We start from the raw sequence: 18,663 nt of genomic DNA on the forward strand, positions 1-18,663 counted from the left end.
CTGTAAGTGCTCTTTATCAGCCTTCCTTGCTGCAGTCTTCAACATATATTAACAAAAGTGTCAGACCAGAATTTCAAATCTTCATATGCTGTTTAGATTGCTTAATGTGATTTGTATTTTTAATTGTTTTACACAGTGTTTCACTGTTTGATTTATAATTGAGCTACTTCACTTTCTCCAAACTGTGAAAACAGAAGCAAAATATGAACGAAGTCATTTAGCTTTTTTTTTTTCTGTCTCTGCCCTGACTATTCCACTGCCTAATTTCATACAACAAAGCTGCATATTTCATGCTAAAACTGAACTTGAATTCACATTAAGTAGAGATGGACATGAGTAACTCAATACTTTGTGATTTATTAATCATAAAAAACAATGGTATGTGTTTGATTTTTGTAGATTTGGTGGTATTATGTATGACGGTTTGTTATTATTTGATAGTTTGTTTGTATTTGTTAGCTTTGACATAGGGATGCTCAAAATTTTTGATTAACCGTTAAGCGAAAAGATGCATTTTTAACTGATTATTTGTATCAGTTAAATGATTAAAAAACATTATTGTATATATTTTTAATGTTTGGCTGCGTAAGAGTTTGATCACAGCGAACTTGAGTTGAGAGGGGAATCTTTTGAACGGTTTACTAATGGCCGTGAGCGTTTTGTGCGCTGCTTATGTGCGCGCCTTGCATTTTTGCCGTTTGCTCGCAGTTTAAATAAGTCAACCCTGAGCGGGAAAAGCGCATTATGTCGCGTCTTTTTCATTCTTCAATCAAATGAAAGTAGAGGCAGATTTAGTAGTTTAGATCTGCGCTTCTTTTTTTTTTCTTGTCAACAAAAAATTCAGTGTTGTGTGCCTTACGTTTTTGGAACGGAAAGGCATGTTCGGTGTGATTGACGCCTAAATGTTCAACATATTTGTTAACTGGCCGTATGGTAACACGTGCAACCACATGTAAGAATGGGTTTTAACCACAGCGGTTCGAACTGTAGTTTTGCAGAATGACTAAAAAGTTATCAGCATTGATGGTAAAAAAACTGTACATTCTAGTCAAACCATTCTTCTGCAATCTTATACCAAAAACGGAAATAAGGGCAGTATTAATAGCTATAAATGTGGGAGAGCATTGATATTATGTGATTTGTATTGAATTGCAATATGGAGCAATTCAATGTAGATGTTAAATCAAAAGTAATTCACAAATACTTGAAAATAAGATGATTTAATGACAATAATTCTCTATGGTTACAACTGAATTAATTACAAAATAACTGTATAAATTTATAAAATATGAAATAATAAAAACATATGATAATAATTGTAATCGTCTTAAATTAAAATAAAGTTACCAGAAGTAGAAGGAGAGACACGGAGAGGGAGAGTCAAAGAGAGCTAGTAGGCCTCAAAGAGGCAGAGAAGATAGACTCCAGAGGAGGAGAGGAGCAGAGCAGGAGAGCACAGGCCAGGAAAAGACAGGCCAGGAAAAGAGACCGAGCAGAGTTTTCCACCTATTTTGTATCTTTCTTGACCATGTGACTAAAGACCAAATACTGAGACATTCAAACTGACCAATTAACATGTGAACACATCGTAAAACCTCCAAAGTCCACACACCAGGCCCTGATCTAATTAGTATTACAGAGTATTAGTAGTAATTTATAAACTGCTTACTAATGTCTATTAATGTAGAGTTAATGCTTAACACATAATGAATTGACTATTTGCTAATGCTTAATAGATAGTTCATAGTGTGTAGTTATTATAGTTACCAATAAATAATAATAATAATAATAATAATAAGGATGATGATAATAATAATAATAGTAATAATAAAAATAATAATAGTAATAATAGATGTTATTATTATTATTAGTAGTAACAGTAATAGTATAAAAACTGCAGTAAATGTACTTTATTTTAAATGACTGTTTTTAAGTAAAATTCTATAAGTATGAACAACCCCGAATCATGTGCTGGGTGAAACTATTAATCACCCTTTAGGTAAATGACCAATTTATAAAGTATTGGATTTATTATAAATATTATAATATAGCTCGATTTTTAGAACATCATAATTCAACTCAATTCAGTTCAATTTTATGTGTATGGAGCTTTTTACAACAATCACAATAATACAATAATCAATATAAATGAATATAAACTCTCCGTTTGTTTTTGTGCATTGGTACTTTTTTAGCTCTGACCTACAGTAATTGTTAGTTTCTAATTGGTACCCAAATGTGTGTGTGTGTCTCTCTCTCTCTCTCTCCCTTTCTCTCTGATAAAGCAGTGGAGGGATAAGGGCGAATGGTAGTTTATGCAGTGTTCCGTGTGTGAAGTTTAGTGTTACTCCTCATTGCCTGATCATCTAGCGGCTGGTTCATAAATAATGAATCAAGCCACTACTACCACTCTGCGCTCCGGGTGCTTCGTGAAACCCAAGCTATGACTTTTATTTGTGTGTGCTTGTGTGTGTGTGTGTGTGTGTGTGTGTGTGTGTGTGCGTGCGTGCGTGCTTTTCCATGATAGGCTTCTCAGCCATGCATGGTCACATGCTCTGTTGGGCTACTGTTATGTAAAAAAGCAATTATGTAGCATTTGTTTCAGTGCTTTCTTTCTTTTTAACTGTGGTGTTGTGTTATTTCATCAGAAGTTGGCTTTATACATGGAAATAGATGCATACTTTTTATAAGAAACGAACAAAAAGAAATAAAGCTAAATGTGGATAGTTATTATTATATGTTTTGGGTCCCACTTTAAGTGGCCTTGATTACATGTTTACATTTTAAATTAATTATTTGGTACAATGCACTTACTGTATTTATGTACTGTACATGTTTTTACATTTCACAATTTGTATTGAAATGAAAGCATCTGTAATTAATTTTTAACCCTAACTAATTTGTAATTGCACTGTTTCCCCATCCATCCCTTAAAACTTAACCCACCCTTAAACCTACCCATACCACCCCAACTGTCACTAACCTTACCTATATCCCAGCTCAATAGCACCATAAGTGGTGTACAAAACAATATGAGCATAGTAAGTACTTCTTTTTAATAGAACTTCATAGTAGTTAAGTGGGACCAAAACATGTACTGTGTGAACATGTAAAAAGAACTGTAAATATATCATTGTCTAATACAATATACAAATTATTAATAAGGACTTAAGGCATCAATCTGTTCTCAGTATATCTCAATAGTTTCAGTACTAAATTAACCTCACTGCAGGAATTATTATGCATAATAATTTATTGTGTATTGCCATACACCCAAAGCACTTTGCCATCACGAGGGGGTCTCTCCACCACCACCAGTGGGCAGCTTCCACTTGGATGATATGAATGTAGCCTCAGGACAACAGGTGAATGAGAGGGATGATTGAGAGGGCATGTTGAGTAGGGCTGAGGGAGGGAAACTTGGACAAGACACTGGGGTTACACTCCTACTTTTTACTAGAAGTGCTACAGCATGGGATGTTCAATGATTATAGAGAGTCAGGACCTCGTTTTAACATCTCATCCGAAAGACTAATTTACAGTATAATGTCCCCGTCACTATACTGGGGCATTAGGACCCCCACAGACCACAGGTTGTGCACCCCCTGCTGGCCTCTCTTGCACCACTTCCAACATCAACCTACAGTCATATGAAAAAATTAGGAGACTCTATAAAAGCCTGGGTATATTGTACAGTTTTTTTAATATATGGTTATTTAATTTGGATTGTTTTCAATACTGAAAGATTAAGATAATATAACTAAACAATTAAAACTGAAAAAACAACAACAACTCTATTTAAATTTAAGATTTAATTTTAACAAAAACACATATTCTAACTGAGAAAAAAAGTTAGGACATGGGAATAAAACTGCGGTCACACTGCACTTTTCTCCCCATAGGATTCCATTCATACGCACACAAATGCGTCGAGAAACGCAAGGTCATGTGGCAAGTTTTGCAGTTCGCTGCGTTGGAAAGTTCAAGCTTTGTGAACTCTGACCTGCGAAATCGCATCACATGACTGCGTGAGACCAATCGAAGATCAAAACATGACTTCTCTGGACAGGAATTTAAAACATGGAGCAATCGCTTTGCTTTTTAATGTCTAATCATCTTATTTAATCCCGTCCATTTTCACAGTGCTGTACAACAGAATTTCGCATGCACAAACTCTAGTGTGACCGCAACATAATTGTGAGACATTTATTCACACTCAAAACAGGTGCACGTTATTAGTAAATCTTTTCGCAGCATTTTGAATGAGGCTTGCCCTTTCCAAATGTCTGAAATTTTATTTGGTGTGCTCCTGACTGTTGAAGTGAAAGTCAGCAACATGGTGAGAGCAAAAGAACTGTTATGGGGCCTTCAGAGAAAAAAAAAAAATTGTAGAAGCCTATGAGTTTGGTAAGGGATTTAAAAAGATTTCAAAGGATTCTGAAATGAGCCATTCCACTGTCCGTAAAGTAGTCTGCAAGTGGAGGGCTTTCAACTGCCAACACGCCCAGATCTGGTCGTCCAAGCAAAATGCTAAAAGAGGTCTCCAAAAACCCTAAAATATCTTCATAGGACCTACAGCAGGCTCTGGCTACTGTTGATGTGAAACTACTTGCCTCTACAAATCAGAAAGAGACTGCACAAGTTTAACTTACATGGGATGTGTTCAAGGAGGAAACCTTCCTAAAAAAAAAAAAACATCAAGCCCAGACTGAAGTTTGCCAGAGAGAATATTGACCAAGACAAGAGCTGCGTCCCAAATGGCACCCTATACACTATGCACTTTTGCACTATGTACTTATGCACTTATGCGGAAATTCAAACCGTTTCCCAGATGACGTTTGACGGTTGCCAAATTAGGGAAATAAATAAGTACCAAATAATACCCGTCATGAATATAACCGCATTCACCATCAGGAGGCAATATAATCAATCTTGTAGGAGAATTTTGCTTTGACAATCCAAAATAAATAAGGTTATTCAACATGTGCGCCCGAAAGCTCCACCTCTTCCGATACGCGAGCAAAGGTGCGACGCTGAGTGCATGAAGTGTCCCATCGTTCCACATTTCATTTTACCGTTTAAATAAGTGCATCATCATTAACATTAAGTTTTTGTCTGTGATTGCACTGCTTACACTTTTTATACTACAAAATGGCATAGAATAGTGCACAAGTAGGACTTCTGGAATAATGTTTTTTGGACAGATGAGACCAAAATTTTATTATTTGGACACCAAAACAGACGACATGTTTGGCGTAAACCAAAGACAGCATTCCAGGAAAAGAACTTCATACAATCTGTCAAGTACGGAGGTGGAAGTGTCATGGTTTGGTGTTTCTTTACTGCAGCAGGACCTAGTCAACTCACCATCATAAAATCCACCATGAATTTTATGGTGTATCAGAGGGTGCTTGAGGAACACGTGAGACTATCTGTCTGAAAATTAAAGCTGAAACTAAATGCCAGGCGACAAGACAATAACCCAAAACAAACCAGTAAATCAACCAAGAACTGGCTGAAAACTAAGAAATGGGGAGTCCTGGAATGGCCAAGTCAAAGCTAGATCGTAATCCCATTGAGATGCTGTGGGGTGACTTGAAACAAGCTACATGCAAGAAACCCCTCAAACATCTTGCAGCTAAAAGAATTCTGCATTGAAGAGAAACCGACACTTTCCTCAGACCGATGTCAGAGACTGGTTTAGTCTGGGTTAAGTTTTAAGGGATGGATGTGGATAGGGTGTCCTAACTTTTTCCTCGGGTAGAATATGTATTTTTGTAGAATTACATTTTTAGATCTTTAAAAGTTTTTTTTTTTTTTTTTTTTCAGTTTTAATTGTTTTGTAATGTTACTTTTATCTTTCCGTATTGTTAAAATTGAGATTAAACGACCATAAATTTAACAAAAACTTTACAAAATACCCAGGCTTTAATAGGTTGTCTTAATTTTTTTTTTCACAAGACTGTAGTTTTCCCATGTGTTCTCGCATCCAGGTACTAGCCAGGCTCAGCCCTTCCTAGCTTCAGTGAGTAACCAGTCTTGTGCTGCAGGGTGATATAGCTGTGTACATCTGAAATGTTTGTACAAGAAGTAGCCACTTTATTTAAATTCATATCTTGTTTCTACAGGTGGACGACTCGCATAAAAGCCTGATCAGTGGTCACCAAGACCATTCAGTCGTCCCCTCTTTTCTGAGCGGTCAAGGAATGGTCACCGTCTCTGCTGGCAAGGGCCACTCTCGTTCAAGCACTCATCCAATCAACCCTAAAGAGGAAGAGATCAGAGATGGAAGGTCATCAGCACCTCCAATGAACTATTATGCCACTAAAGTGACCATGGCCTCGTCTGTCATCCAAACATCTCCTCCTGCCATCTCAGAATTCAGGGATGTAAAGGTGGGCTGTTTGATGATACAAACCAGTCAAATCAAATCATGATGGAAAAATAGATGTAACATAACGTAACACAACATAACCACACAACAAAAGAGGAATATAGCACAACATGATATACACAACATGACATTACACGCTACAGATACAGTGCCTATAGAAAATCATCATACACCTTTGAATGAATTACTTTATCATACAATCAAATCACATTCTAAAGACCTTTTCCAGTCTTTGAAATGTTTTTATCTTCTAACATGTGCCGTTCTACAAATTAGTTCTGAAGGTCTTTTGAAAGCAGGGTGTAAAGTGAATAAAGTTATAGAAGGTCTGATGATTTTCTACAGGCCTTGTAAAGGTGTACACTGTGTACACTTAGTTGTGTAGCAAGTCACTCCCATATGCAAAAAATACCCCCCATCCTTCATTAAAGTTTTGTTTAGAGACATTAGGACTTTACAATGACCATAACAACATTTCAAATGTTTTGCAATATGGTTGTTTAGCTGGATTGTCCATTAATACTATCCTGTTGTGCTCGTTTTTGACATGATCAAGACAAAATCATATTGATTTTTATTTTTTTTTAATGTGCATACTCGAAATTATACTGTGTATGTTTCATCAATATGTATTTTTTTTCTTATCAGATTGAGTTTATCATACTCAGTTACTGTATGTACTGTTTATGTACATTTTGTAAATATATTGTATGTGCATATTGGTCTTTCCATTAAGCGTTTTATACAGCGTTTCAAAATGCGCATAAAAATAGGTAAAAACAAACATTTATTTATAAAAAATAAATTAATTTAAAAAATGTAAAAAGAAATTTAAAGACAAATAATACCATAAAAACTATTTACACAAGGGCTGGGCGATTAAAATAGCTATCTATTTATTTACCAAACACCATTATCAATAACGATAAAAAAAAATAAAGTTTGGTATGAAGGCTATAGTTTTATTAAAATGTGGCTGCTGAGTGTGCGCTTTGAAAGGAATGCCAATAAGCTTAGTGTCTTGTCGTTTCCAATGGAGGTGCGCGACTTGACACGCACATGAATGAGCATGCATGCATTTTCCAGGTGCACTGAGTTAAAAAAACATCTGAACTTTTCCGAATGCCGTGAGCGCACCGCGATATACAGTATGCAAGTAAAACTAACCAACTTGCTTCACACTTTGTATGGAATAAGTACATTTCAATAATAATGGCAGACTAATTACCTCAGACAAACACAGTGCACCCAAACACTGCAGTGCTTTTTACTTTTCTCCATAAACTTGCATCGGACTGGCAGCAATGGTTTGTCCAATTGTCTGAAAAAATGGTTGATGGTTGCTAAGTTACGAGTGACGCCATAGAAAATGGTAAAGGAAACCACGCGCTCTCGCTTCACTTCAGGTCAGAATAACAACACACGTGAAAATGAGTGCCATATAGCAGCAGTGAGGAGATTGTAAATAAAAAAAGATGCAAGGATGTCGCCAGTGTTTTTTTTGTTTTTTTTTTGGATTCTTTCGAGTGAATCCAAGCCACTAGCACCCCATCTGAAAGATTGTTTTAGCATATGGGGTAATATAGTCATTTAACTTCATTCAACATTGAATGATATGAAACATGATATTGTGATGATTTTTTTTTTTTTTTTGCAATTTCGCCCAGCCCTACTTTTACACAACTCGACTTTTTTACAACCACAATGAATGAAGCCTAAAATAATGTTGTCCCAAAATCTGAAAACCACTTACACATTTTAATTGTATTTAGTTGCATCTACGGGGCTTTTTTTTAAACAAATTTATTCAATTTTATTCAATTCACCTTTATTTGTATAGCGCTTTTACAATGTAGATTGTGTCAAAGCAGCTTCACATAAAAGGTCATAGTAAATTGGAACAGTGTAGTTCAGGTTTTAGTGTTTAAATTCAGTTCAGTTTAGCTCAGTTCAGTGTGGTTTAATAATCACTACTGAGAGTCCAAACACTGAAGAGCAAATCCAACAATGCGCAGCTCTACAGTTCCCAAACCATGCAAGCCAGTGGCGACAGCGTAGAGGGAAAAAAAAACTTCACTAATTGGCGAAAGTGAAGGAAAAAACCTTGAGAGAAACCAGACTCAGTTGGGCACGGCCATTTTAATTTCTCCGCTGGTCAAACGTCTTGTGCAGAGCTGGCCTCATCGAACACTCGTCTGTCCGTGGAGCGTCACAGAAATCAATCTCATGTTCTCCACTCCTCCATGACCACTACAGTAGCTGCTCAGGATACGGCCTGGTCCAGGATATGGAAACCTTGGGATCATCTCGTCGTTGGTCTTGGAATTTATTCACAATATTCCTGGTGTTTAATTCACAGCTTCTTGCATTCGCTCAGTGATGCCCCAAACATTTATATTTTGGGTAGTTTTTGTGTCTCTCCTAACTTTTCCTCTAACTGTCCTCTCTTGTTTTTAAGGCCACACTTTTATGCTTATATTTATTCATCATTTAATGCTGTTAGCTAACCACTATTGTCTGATCTCTAGTGTTTTCAATTTGTTCCACACAAAAACAGCATTTGCACGTAATGCAGCATTGTAAACTTTACAGCAAGTAAAAATAACAATTGCATACAAAAGTGCCAGAGTAATTAGATGTTATAGAGAAACAAGAAGACATGCATACGCGAAATATAGTTATTGTGGCCATGAATTAAAAATAATTTTTTTGTTTTGATGGGCAGACCCCGAGTCAGCCCAGGCCCATTTGCTAGTAGATGCCACACCACTGTTGTGTATAATCACGCGTTTCATAGTCTATCTGATAATAAGTCTATAATATCAGTCTATTTGATAATAAAATATCAAAAATTGCTGTTTAATGGAGAGAAATGTTAACACGCTGTTAAGCCTAACAGTTTAATCTGTAGCCAGTTGGAAAAAAAAAGCAAATCTGAAGTGGCATACTATTATTAACCTTAAAAATTATTTTAAAATAAATAAAAACAGCATTTATTCAAGCCAAACTAAAATTAATAAGACTTTCCCAGAAGAAAAATATAGAATAGATAAATACTGTGAAAATCTCCTTGCTCTGTTAAACATCACTTGGGAATTATTTGACAAGGAATTCACTGGACGGCCTAATCGTTTTGCCTTCAACTGTATGTAGTAACGGTTTGTGTTATACAGACCAAAGCAGATTTCCTGAGGAAGAAGGTGTCATGGGATCCTCAGGTGTCACATTCTCTCTCTGTATCTCTCTCTCTCTCTCAGGTGGGTCAAAGTGAAATGCGAGTCTGCTTGAATCAGAAGCCTAACAGCGGGAGAGACTTTGGATTCAAGGCTCACTGGGACTCAGTTGGTGCTTATGTGAAATCTGTTCAAGCAGGTAAGACTTAATGGTTGCTGTGAATTGGTCACTTTGGATGTATATGGATGTTTCTCTGTGTTTTGAGAAATAGGGTGCAGCTTTTGAGAGGTGTGTGTTTACCGGCGAATGACGGTATGAATAGAGGAGAACTGCGTTTAGGATTTATTTATGGCTGATAGGCTTTTTTGCTTCCAATACCAATTCATGTATGTAGCTTTTGGGATTTCTGTTTGCGTACTCTTGTAGTGTATCCCACTGTGTCCTTGACAGGTCTATTTGTAGCTGCTTTGAATTTTGAGTGGTGTATTGCTAAGAATGTTTCTGTTCAGCTGAAGTTTTATTATTCTCAGGATTTTGGAGAGAGACTGAGATGCTGAATGATTTATAGAGAACAGTGAAGGTGTTTTTATACACGTTGCATTAGTCTGATTGGGTAAACTGAAGAAGTCTTGAAACCTGTCTCCTAGACAGTCTGGTCTTGAGCCTAGGATGTATTCTCATGAATGAGAAGAGCATTCATGAGGTGACCAGTTTAATCTGTGAATTTTGCAATGCAAAAGCAGGTCAGAGTGACCATCCGGATAGCATAGAAGCATATCTTTCTGAGGCCATATGGGTGCTGGAAATCCTTGAAAATGCTTTGATTTGAATCTAGTTGAAAAGTGCGGCTTGAAAATGTAATTTTGTTGCTTTCATCATAATGTGTCTTACCAAATAGGTAATAGTAATTAACTATTTAAATAAATAATTATGCTTTTGCCATTAAGTCCGCACATGTGCCTTTAGCGGGATCTGTAGGGATGGCTCATAGGGTTGGGTTGATAGACGATGCTAATACACATCATGATGCTAAGCTGGCATTGCGGGTCTCTGCCCCGCCCCCGTCGCAGCAGCAAACCGCTCGCCAAAAATACACATTTAAATACACACAGGCCCTGTTTACACTAACACGTTTTAAAGTGGCATTTTAGAACGAAAACGCTCCACGTGCACACTGGAGTTTCATCTAGCATTTCTGAAAAGCCCTCTGTCCACGCTATACCACTGAAAATGCACATCACGTGACCTCACACACTCTGTCATGCACTTTAGCGTATGTGCACATCTGAGCTCCAGGCAGTCAGCGGGTGCTTTGAGCACAAAATCCCAGAGAGCAGTGCCTGTTGGACAGTTTATCAAAGATGTACTGCTGAATCGCGTCTCACTATAGTTGTTAAACGTGTTATTTAATTAATCTTGTCTACATCTAATGACTCTTCTGTCTTTTGAATCTATCAGGTAACGTGTCACAGCATCAGTACACTGCTTTAATCTTTCGCTTTCACGCTTGTACTTAGTCATTTTAGAGAAAACATCAGATACTGTTGGTTTGTTCCTGTTGGTTGTGCACCTTTTTTACCAACCAAGTTTGTCGACGTGAATATAACGACCAAGATCACTCTGCCTATTCATGCCAGAGTCCTGTGGAAAAAGTGATTGACAGGTGGTAATTTGTGCGTAACTTATCTTCATTTATTTATGATTTGGTTATGGTTAAAATAAAGACCATGCAGGTCTGGTAGTTGAAACAATAGGCTACAAATAATTACGTCATTATGAATTAATTATTTATTCATAAATAATTAGTTCGCTGCCAAATACGACAATGATGCCATCGTCCATCGCGATGTTTCACATTAGACATCGAAAGATGCCAAATTTGTCGGCATTGCTCAACTGCACTTCAAAATATATCACACTATTTTCTGGTATTTATTGCGATTAACAATATTAGATTTTATATAATCCTTTAGTATCAATTAAGAGACAAAGTCCTGTTTTTAAGTATATTTTATTAATTTAGTATTTTTTTTTCATATTTTAAAAATGTTGTAGAGGTCTTCAGCCCTGCCTCTGGATGCTTACTATCCAGCAGAGCTCAACCATAAATAAACACTCTGAAGCAGCTAATCAAGGTTCTTGTACGCTTGAGTCAAGGTCATGTAAAATACACAAGCAGATTGGAAATAAACTTTTCAGGAGCAGATTTAAAGAATTCTGAAATAATGTTGTGATCACATATTTTAATGTGATTTCGATGTATTTATACTGAATGCTAGAGAACGCCCTCACACATGAACACCACATATAGATTACTGAAGAAAAGACATCAGCTGTTGCTGCTTCAGAACAAATGCTTGTGACAGTAGCTTCGTTTCAATCCATTTTGGAGATGTGCTTAAAAAAACAGTTGATTGAAAGATGTGCATAATTTTTGAAAATGCGCATATGTTTTTTTATGCCAAGTAGTATAAACTTTTTTTATTCGATAAGAAAAGATGAGCATAAACCACAGTATGATGGAAACCCTTTTACCGAACAAATTCCACTATGCGCATTAAAAAGGGTCATGTGATTTTGTTATAAGAGATCATGTGGTGACGATAATGTGTGAATGGACAAACCAGCAGGCTGAGCACACTGTAAAGCATCTGAAATGTTGTTTTGGTCATTCTAAAACGCCAGTATTAGTGTTATTATATTATTAATTACCTCCAGAATTGTCAAGAGTGTCTGTTCTCTGCGTCTGATGCCTTTAAACACCACTATGTGTTCATTGCGTGTCAGCATACTGGCTTCTAAGGCGCAAGTAATTTATTAAATAAAGAAAAGATTCATGCAGCTTCTCCAACCACAGCAAATTGCAGTTTTACTTTAGATATTTGGCGCCAGATAATCAGGAAGTGACAATGTTGACTACTTTGATGGAAACGCTGCTTTATTCACATGTCTCATATGCAACTTTGAATGGAAACACAGCTGATATCTGGTTTATTTATCTTCTTCTGGGTATTTTAAAAGCTTAAATTACATTTTATAATGCATTTTTAATTGACCTAGACTTTTCACTGCATAGAATACTATAAAGTCTGTTCACAAAAAGGCTGGATTAAAATCCCTTCATAACATCAGGTTTGTGTTTGAGAAGTAAAAGTATGTCAGTAAATCTGTTTGTAAACAGGCTCATAAACGCTATCCTGTATTAGTATTGCTACTTTAATAAATCATTCCACAGACCAGTGATTTATCAATATTACAGTATGTCAATTATTTTTTATCATGGGCAGAATTTTACTGCTAAATATCAAACAATAAGACAGCGCCCATCCTTATCTGCCTGTCTTTTTTTTTATCCTCACCCTTTAAGCACTGGGAGACAAAATGTATGTATAGTACCTCTTTTTGAGTGATGCAGGGAAATAAAATTGGTATTAAAAAGATGACATATTTAAGATGTGCTTAAATGACAATAATTCAATGTTGGGCTTTGGGCAAACATGCCATCAAACATTTTCCTTAGAATACTGTACTATAGAATAATATAACAAAAATATATCTGATATAATGTGATTAAGTATGCATATTTGTATAACTTCTGTATGTAATTTGCCATACTTGTAAAGTTCTGGAAAAGTTTGAAAATGCTTAAGTGCTTTAATTTGATTTTATAAAAGAAGTAAAACCCAGATCTTTTATATCAACTTTCATGTGCATCGTTGTATAAAAGAATATGAAAGCATGTGATTCTGCCTTATGGCATATATTTAATAACATGTATGATGGAGTTTTGAGAAAAGCTATGGTAGAAGAGTTAGGCTGAATTTCTTTCCTTGAATTCTATTAAACACATTAGCTGACAGACTCATCAATGATGTATGAACTTGTTCTGTTGTTTTGCTTGGGTGTATCTAGGCCTGTCAGTCATTATTAATTAATAATTCTTATTTTTCAGTAATTGAAGTCGGAGTAAAATAAATGTGTGAAATGTTTTCAGAATTTAAAATAACTCTGCTTGCACTTTGAGATAGCTTTTTGCCTCTAATATATATAATATTACATATAGTAATAGTAATCTATTTAAATAAATAAATAAATAAATATGCTAGTATTTATCAAAATAAACTAATCTGCTATTTTTTTTGTGCAATTTCAGCAATTCTGTTTTTTGTTCTGCAGTACACATTTGAGTTATACTTTATTCTTTTCAGGGAATTTTTCTTGGACTCGAGCAGCACATTTGTCTTGGAGTCAGTCCACATATAACAAAAAAGACAATGCATAACATTTACCAACAGCAGTGACATTTAGGTAGTTTATCGTTTTAAATGCTGAAGGATACTGGTATAAAGGATTTCTTGTAATAATTATGTTTACATTTGAAGACCTCTTTATTGCCTCCCCAATGGCAGTACTTCATACATAGGAAATAAAACACAATTTGGCTCATTTGCTACTACTTGGCAGTCCTTAAAAACCAACAACTCATAGGTCGACTGAAGTGATGTAAACTCTCTTACACTCACTTTCATGGCAACTTTGATAATACGTGCAAGGTGTGTTTTTGATTGAACTGAAAGATTGCCATACCAAGCCTGCACACCATAATTTACAAAAACTTTCAAAACTGCTCTAAAACAACAACATGAGATTTGCCCTATCATACACCCAGTGCAATAAAGTGCAAGGTGTGTATGGCATGATTTGTTGCTATTTTGAGATTAGTGCAACTGTAATTTTCACGTTTTGCACCATGTTGTTTAAATAGCAAATCCATTTGCGCCACTTTGTGGACTCATGGGTGTGCTGGTCTATAAAGGAGGTGTGTTAAGGCACATTGTTGGCACATTGATATTTTGAGGAAGTAAAATAGACTGCACCGTTCACCAACTAAAAGCTGGTCAAAAATCCAGCGCAGATAGTTATGTGCCTATGTTGGTTCATGCGCTAACACAATGCTTAATACACACAGGATGTACAGCAATACACAAATATCTTTACATATGAAAAAAAATTAAAGGATTAAAATGTTACAAAAAATATTCTTTTCTATATAAATATAAAAACCACTACAGTTTTTTTGAACACACTTCGTTATTATTGTTCATTTATTAGTTTGCTAGAAATTTATGAGTTTATTGAATTTATAAATAGTTTCGCAACAAATCTTTGCAGTTAACAAACTAAATTAAATATGTAGGCTAATGGATGTCTTCAGTGGAGTGAGTACAACACCGTTTCCTTATCCATAAAAGTAAAGAGTAAAAGTAAACAGAAAGTAAAGAGGCCGAATGGAGGATGCTCGTTCTTTATCCTCGTGCTGTAGATGGTCTGTTTAACCGTTTTCTCGCTAGTGAAGCATTCAGTTTTTCCACTTACAAGGTCCGCCATTTAAATAGCAAATGTGTCACAGCGTGATGCTACTGGCTCCTAAAGGAAATGGGAGATGAGACTCTGATTATGCTCAAAACACACCCATAACTCATTAAGAGAATAAGCACAACCCATTTAGACCATGTGCTGGGGCACAGACCATTTTTTTTCTATTTTTAAAATAGCAAAAGTGTATTCGGACACACCCTTAGTGCTTTTGCGCCATGCTCTGTAGACTTTGTTGGAACTTTGAGCAGAGATGGTCAATGTGGGCTTTCCCACATGCCACAGTTCTTTGGTTTATAAGCTTGTTTGCATGAAAGGTTTTAACATGTGATCCTATTACTAACTAATATCAGTGTTTCCCATAACGTTATATTTGGGGGGAGTCCCATTTTTTATTTATATATATATATATATATATATATATATATATATATATATATATATATATATATATATATATATATATATATATATATATATAACACCATATTTGGGTGTCCCGCCCCCTTGAAAGTCAATCATGAAAGTAAAAAGGATTAAAAGTGATCATCCTAAACTATGCTTTCCCTTTATTTTACAGGCAGCCCAGCGGAGTTGTATGGTCTGCTGATGGGTGATGAGATTGTGACACTGGGAGGACGCAGGGTGGATGAGATGAATTATGAGCAGTTTAAAAGCAGCATGGAAACAGCACAGCAAAATGGCACTTTATTGATGGACATCCGACGGCACGGCCAGAACGGTGAGGATCTGTAAGAGTGTATGAGACCTCTCTGGTATGAGACACAGCATCATTTCAGTAAAATTTAGTGCTTCTAACAAAGGAATGTGTACATACACAAATCTAATGGCTCATTAAATCACATTTACGGTCTTTTGTGGCACTTTTTATATGTGGAGTACAATATTGCATGCATGTACTCTCGATTTGAAAGACAAAGGATTTGTAGAAACAGCAGTAATTTGATGTTGGGTATTTTTTCTGTCTTTCTGTCACTGTGGGAAGGTGGTCTATCTGTCTGTCAGTCACTGTCCTTTCATACACACTGTAAAATACTATCTGTAAATTAAGAGTTTTTCCATATTTTGTGATTTCATGTTTTATTTTTCCATTTATTTATAATTCTGAATTGCATTATGGGATCTTGATCTTTTTTCCAACAACTTCTGATGTTAAAAAGTGTAAAAAAGTGACTTTTATTGACATTTTTATAGTTTGAAGTGATATTGAATGGTTGGTATTGTAAATTACAGTGTGGTGCAAAAACCTGATAATTAACTGCCCGTTCGTTTTCTATTTTATTAACTTAATCCTATATATCTATTAATAATTTTACATTATATTGTTACTTAAATGTCGATAAAAGTCATTATGTTAGACTGCTGCATTAATTTTTGAACATTAAAAGTAGACCGAGTAGAGATCAAGGTCATATAATACAATACATAACCATAAAAAATGGAAAACCATCCACAAATCACAATATAAGATTACCTTAATTAACAGATATTTACAGTATTTATTAATATAGTTATATAAAGACCTGCAGCTTTCCGGGTTTTCAAAATTGCACCAGTAATCTTTCTTCACCATCATTTAAATATAAGCATGATTAATTTCATTAGTCGCACATGCTTTTCACAATTTTTCATAAACAATGGTAAATTTTGGTTCAAATCCCAATGTACATCACTGACAAGTTTACTAATTTGCTTCCCTGATGGTTCTGAACTGCTGATGTATGTTTTGGGTACTGGACAGACTGGGGCAGTGGCCAACCTTCCCTACCATACCAGAGCCATAAGATAATCAATTTGACAAGTGCCACTTCAACACTTATAGGGCGACCTGAGCACTTTATCCCCATCAGCACAAGTTCAAACTCTACAGTGGAGACTGTGGGGAAGACAGAGGTCAATGGACAGCCTGCCAATGTGAGTCAGCACAATGAATCTGTCTAATCTAATGAATGTGGGAAATTAGTGAGTTTAACTGTTTGTATATGTCTGTTTGTGGTCATTTTTAGTATTTGTCCAGATCATGGTAATTCATATTCTAATTTGTACAGTGAATGTTAAATTGAATGCAGTAATTAAACAGGATAAATAATCCCTTTTTTTATGTAAATCAATTATTCAGAAGGATGCAACATACCAATTGAAAATGGCACTTAAGGCATCATAATATTGCTAGAGGTTTTTATTTACAGCTATAAAAAATCCTTAACTGTTTACAGCATGGAAAGTGGAAAAAATGGGAACGTATGCATACATATATGCATAAACTGAAGTATTTCTGAAAAATAATGTTGCAATGAACATTATAAAGATTAATCTCTGCCATCACATTAAGAAATTTCATTCTGAAATATATTACAATAGGGAATATATGTAAAGCTGCAATAATATTTAACAACAGTTTTGGTTAATTAAAAAAATAAATAAATGCATATAAATGCACTTGCATATAAAGTAAATCGTAAGCATTAAAAATTAGTTCAAAGCATTTACTGGGGCACTGGATATTTTTACTGAGGCACGTGCCCCAGTAAATGGGGTCTAACGATGCCTCTGGTGCGAGTGCTGAAATTACTTTAATATCTCACGGCTATCAGTGTATACATAAACACATTTGAACAGTAGTGTACATTATCAGTTGGTTCAGTTTATGTTGTTGCTTGTTGATTTTATTTATTTATTTTTTAGGGAGTACCGTCTAAAATGATGAATGGACGCATCCAAGACAATTCAGCTGCTGTAAGAAACAAAGGTGGGTTTTTTAAGAGCCAGGTTAAACTTAAAATGTTTAAAGACGCAGGAAATTACTCACATTTCTTTCCACTGTTCTCTCCCCACCTTTTGTAGACTGTGAGCTCATAGCTTTAAAAAATCGTAGAAGAAAGTTAGAATTTTTCATGCAAAAAGGTAACTGCACTTACTCAGGCTCTAGCAATTTAATTCTACGTGTCTAATTGATAGCTGCTGCTAATTCATTTAATTGTGCTGTGACTGATTTGTCTCAAACAGTCTTAATGGAGTGTATTGGTGAAGCCTGTTCTTCTGAATATTAATAACTGTGTTCACTCAGAAACAAATGGGTTTCTTCATTCTAATGCCCTGATGACATAAAGCTTTTAGTACATACAGTACACGTGTACCCATGTTATGTTATGGTAAAGGAGCTATATGTATGAATTTTTAGGTAACAGTCTGGTACTTTTATTATTTCTAAGCTTTGAACTTTGCCATTACTATATCAGGGATTTGAATTAAATTCAATCTTTTTCTACATAGTGGGTACAATACGTATTTAGCTAGTGTTGCTAATAACAAGGTGTTTAGAATTTTGTGTATAGCCTCTTTAATATGATTTAATAGGCTCTTTTTTTGTCTTTCTTAAATACTGTGTACCAAAAGCTTTTGTAAATCAACCTCTAGGTCTGAGCATGAACATCTGAAAATGTTTCATTGGTTTCTGTTGCTTTCTATTTTGTCCTTCTTTGAAGCTAAAGCTAACGCTCTGTCCTACAGGTGGCACTGTTAGCTCCTGGGTCTATCTTTGTGGTAAATAAAGATGCTTTTGTGTGCTGCTGTGTTCTGAAATAAATGTGTGGACTGGGGTGTATAAAATATTGTTTTTATTTCAGTTTCCACAACTGAAATAAAAATATAATAAAGCAATCGTGACTTTTAATGTTGCATTTTTTTCTCAGAATTGG

At 35.4% G+C, this 18,663-nt stretch overlaps 1 protein-coding gene across 1 annotated transcript in view; it reads left to right on the forward strand.

Annotated features, from left to right (window-relative positions):
* The window catches only part of lmo7b (LIM domain 7b), a 90,605-nt gene that overhangs the window by 51,988 nt on the left and 19,954 nt on the right, over window positions 1–18,663 (forward strand). The window contains exons 14-19 of the mRNA XM_056458048.1: window positions 1–2; window positions 6,129–6,395; window positions 9,652–9,766; window positions 15,525–15,686; window positions 16,707–16,879; window positions 17,651–17,714. The exon at window positions 1–2 is cut by the window's left edge and continues 428 nt beyond it. Coding sequence (XP_056314023.1) covers window positions 1–2; window positions 6,129–6,395; window positions 9,652–9,766; window positions 15,525–15,686; window positions 16,707–16,879; window positions 17,651–17,714 — 783 coding nt within the window. The remainder of the gene's footprint in view (window positions 3–6,128; window positions 6,396–9,651; window positions 9,767–15,524; window positions 15,687–16,706; window positions 16,880–17,650; window positions 17,715–18,663) is intronic.

This window comes from Danio aesculapii, chromosome 1, assembly GCF_903798145.1.
Source record: "Danio aesculapii chromosome 1, fDanAes4.1, whole genome shotgun sequence".
In the NCBI taxonomy this organism is placed as follows: Eukaryota; Metazoa; Chordata; class Actinopteri; order Cypriniformes; family Danionidae; genus Danio; species Danio aesculapii.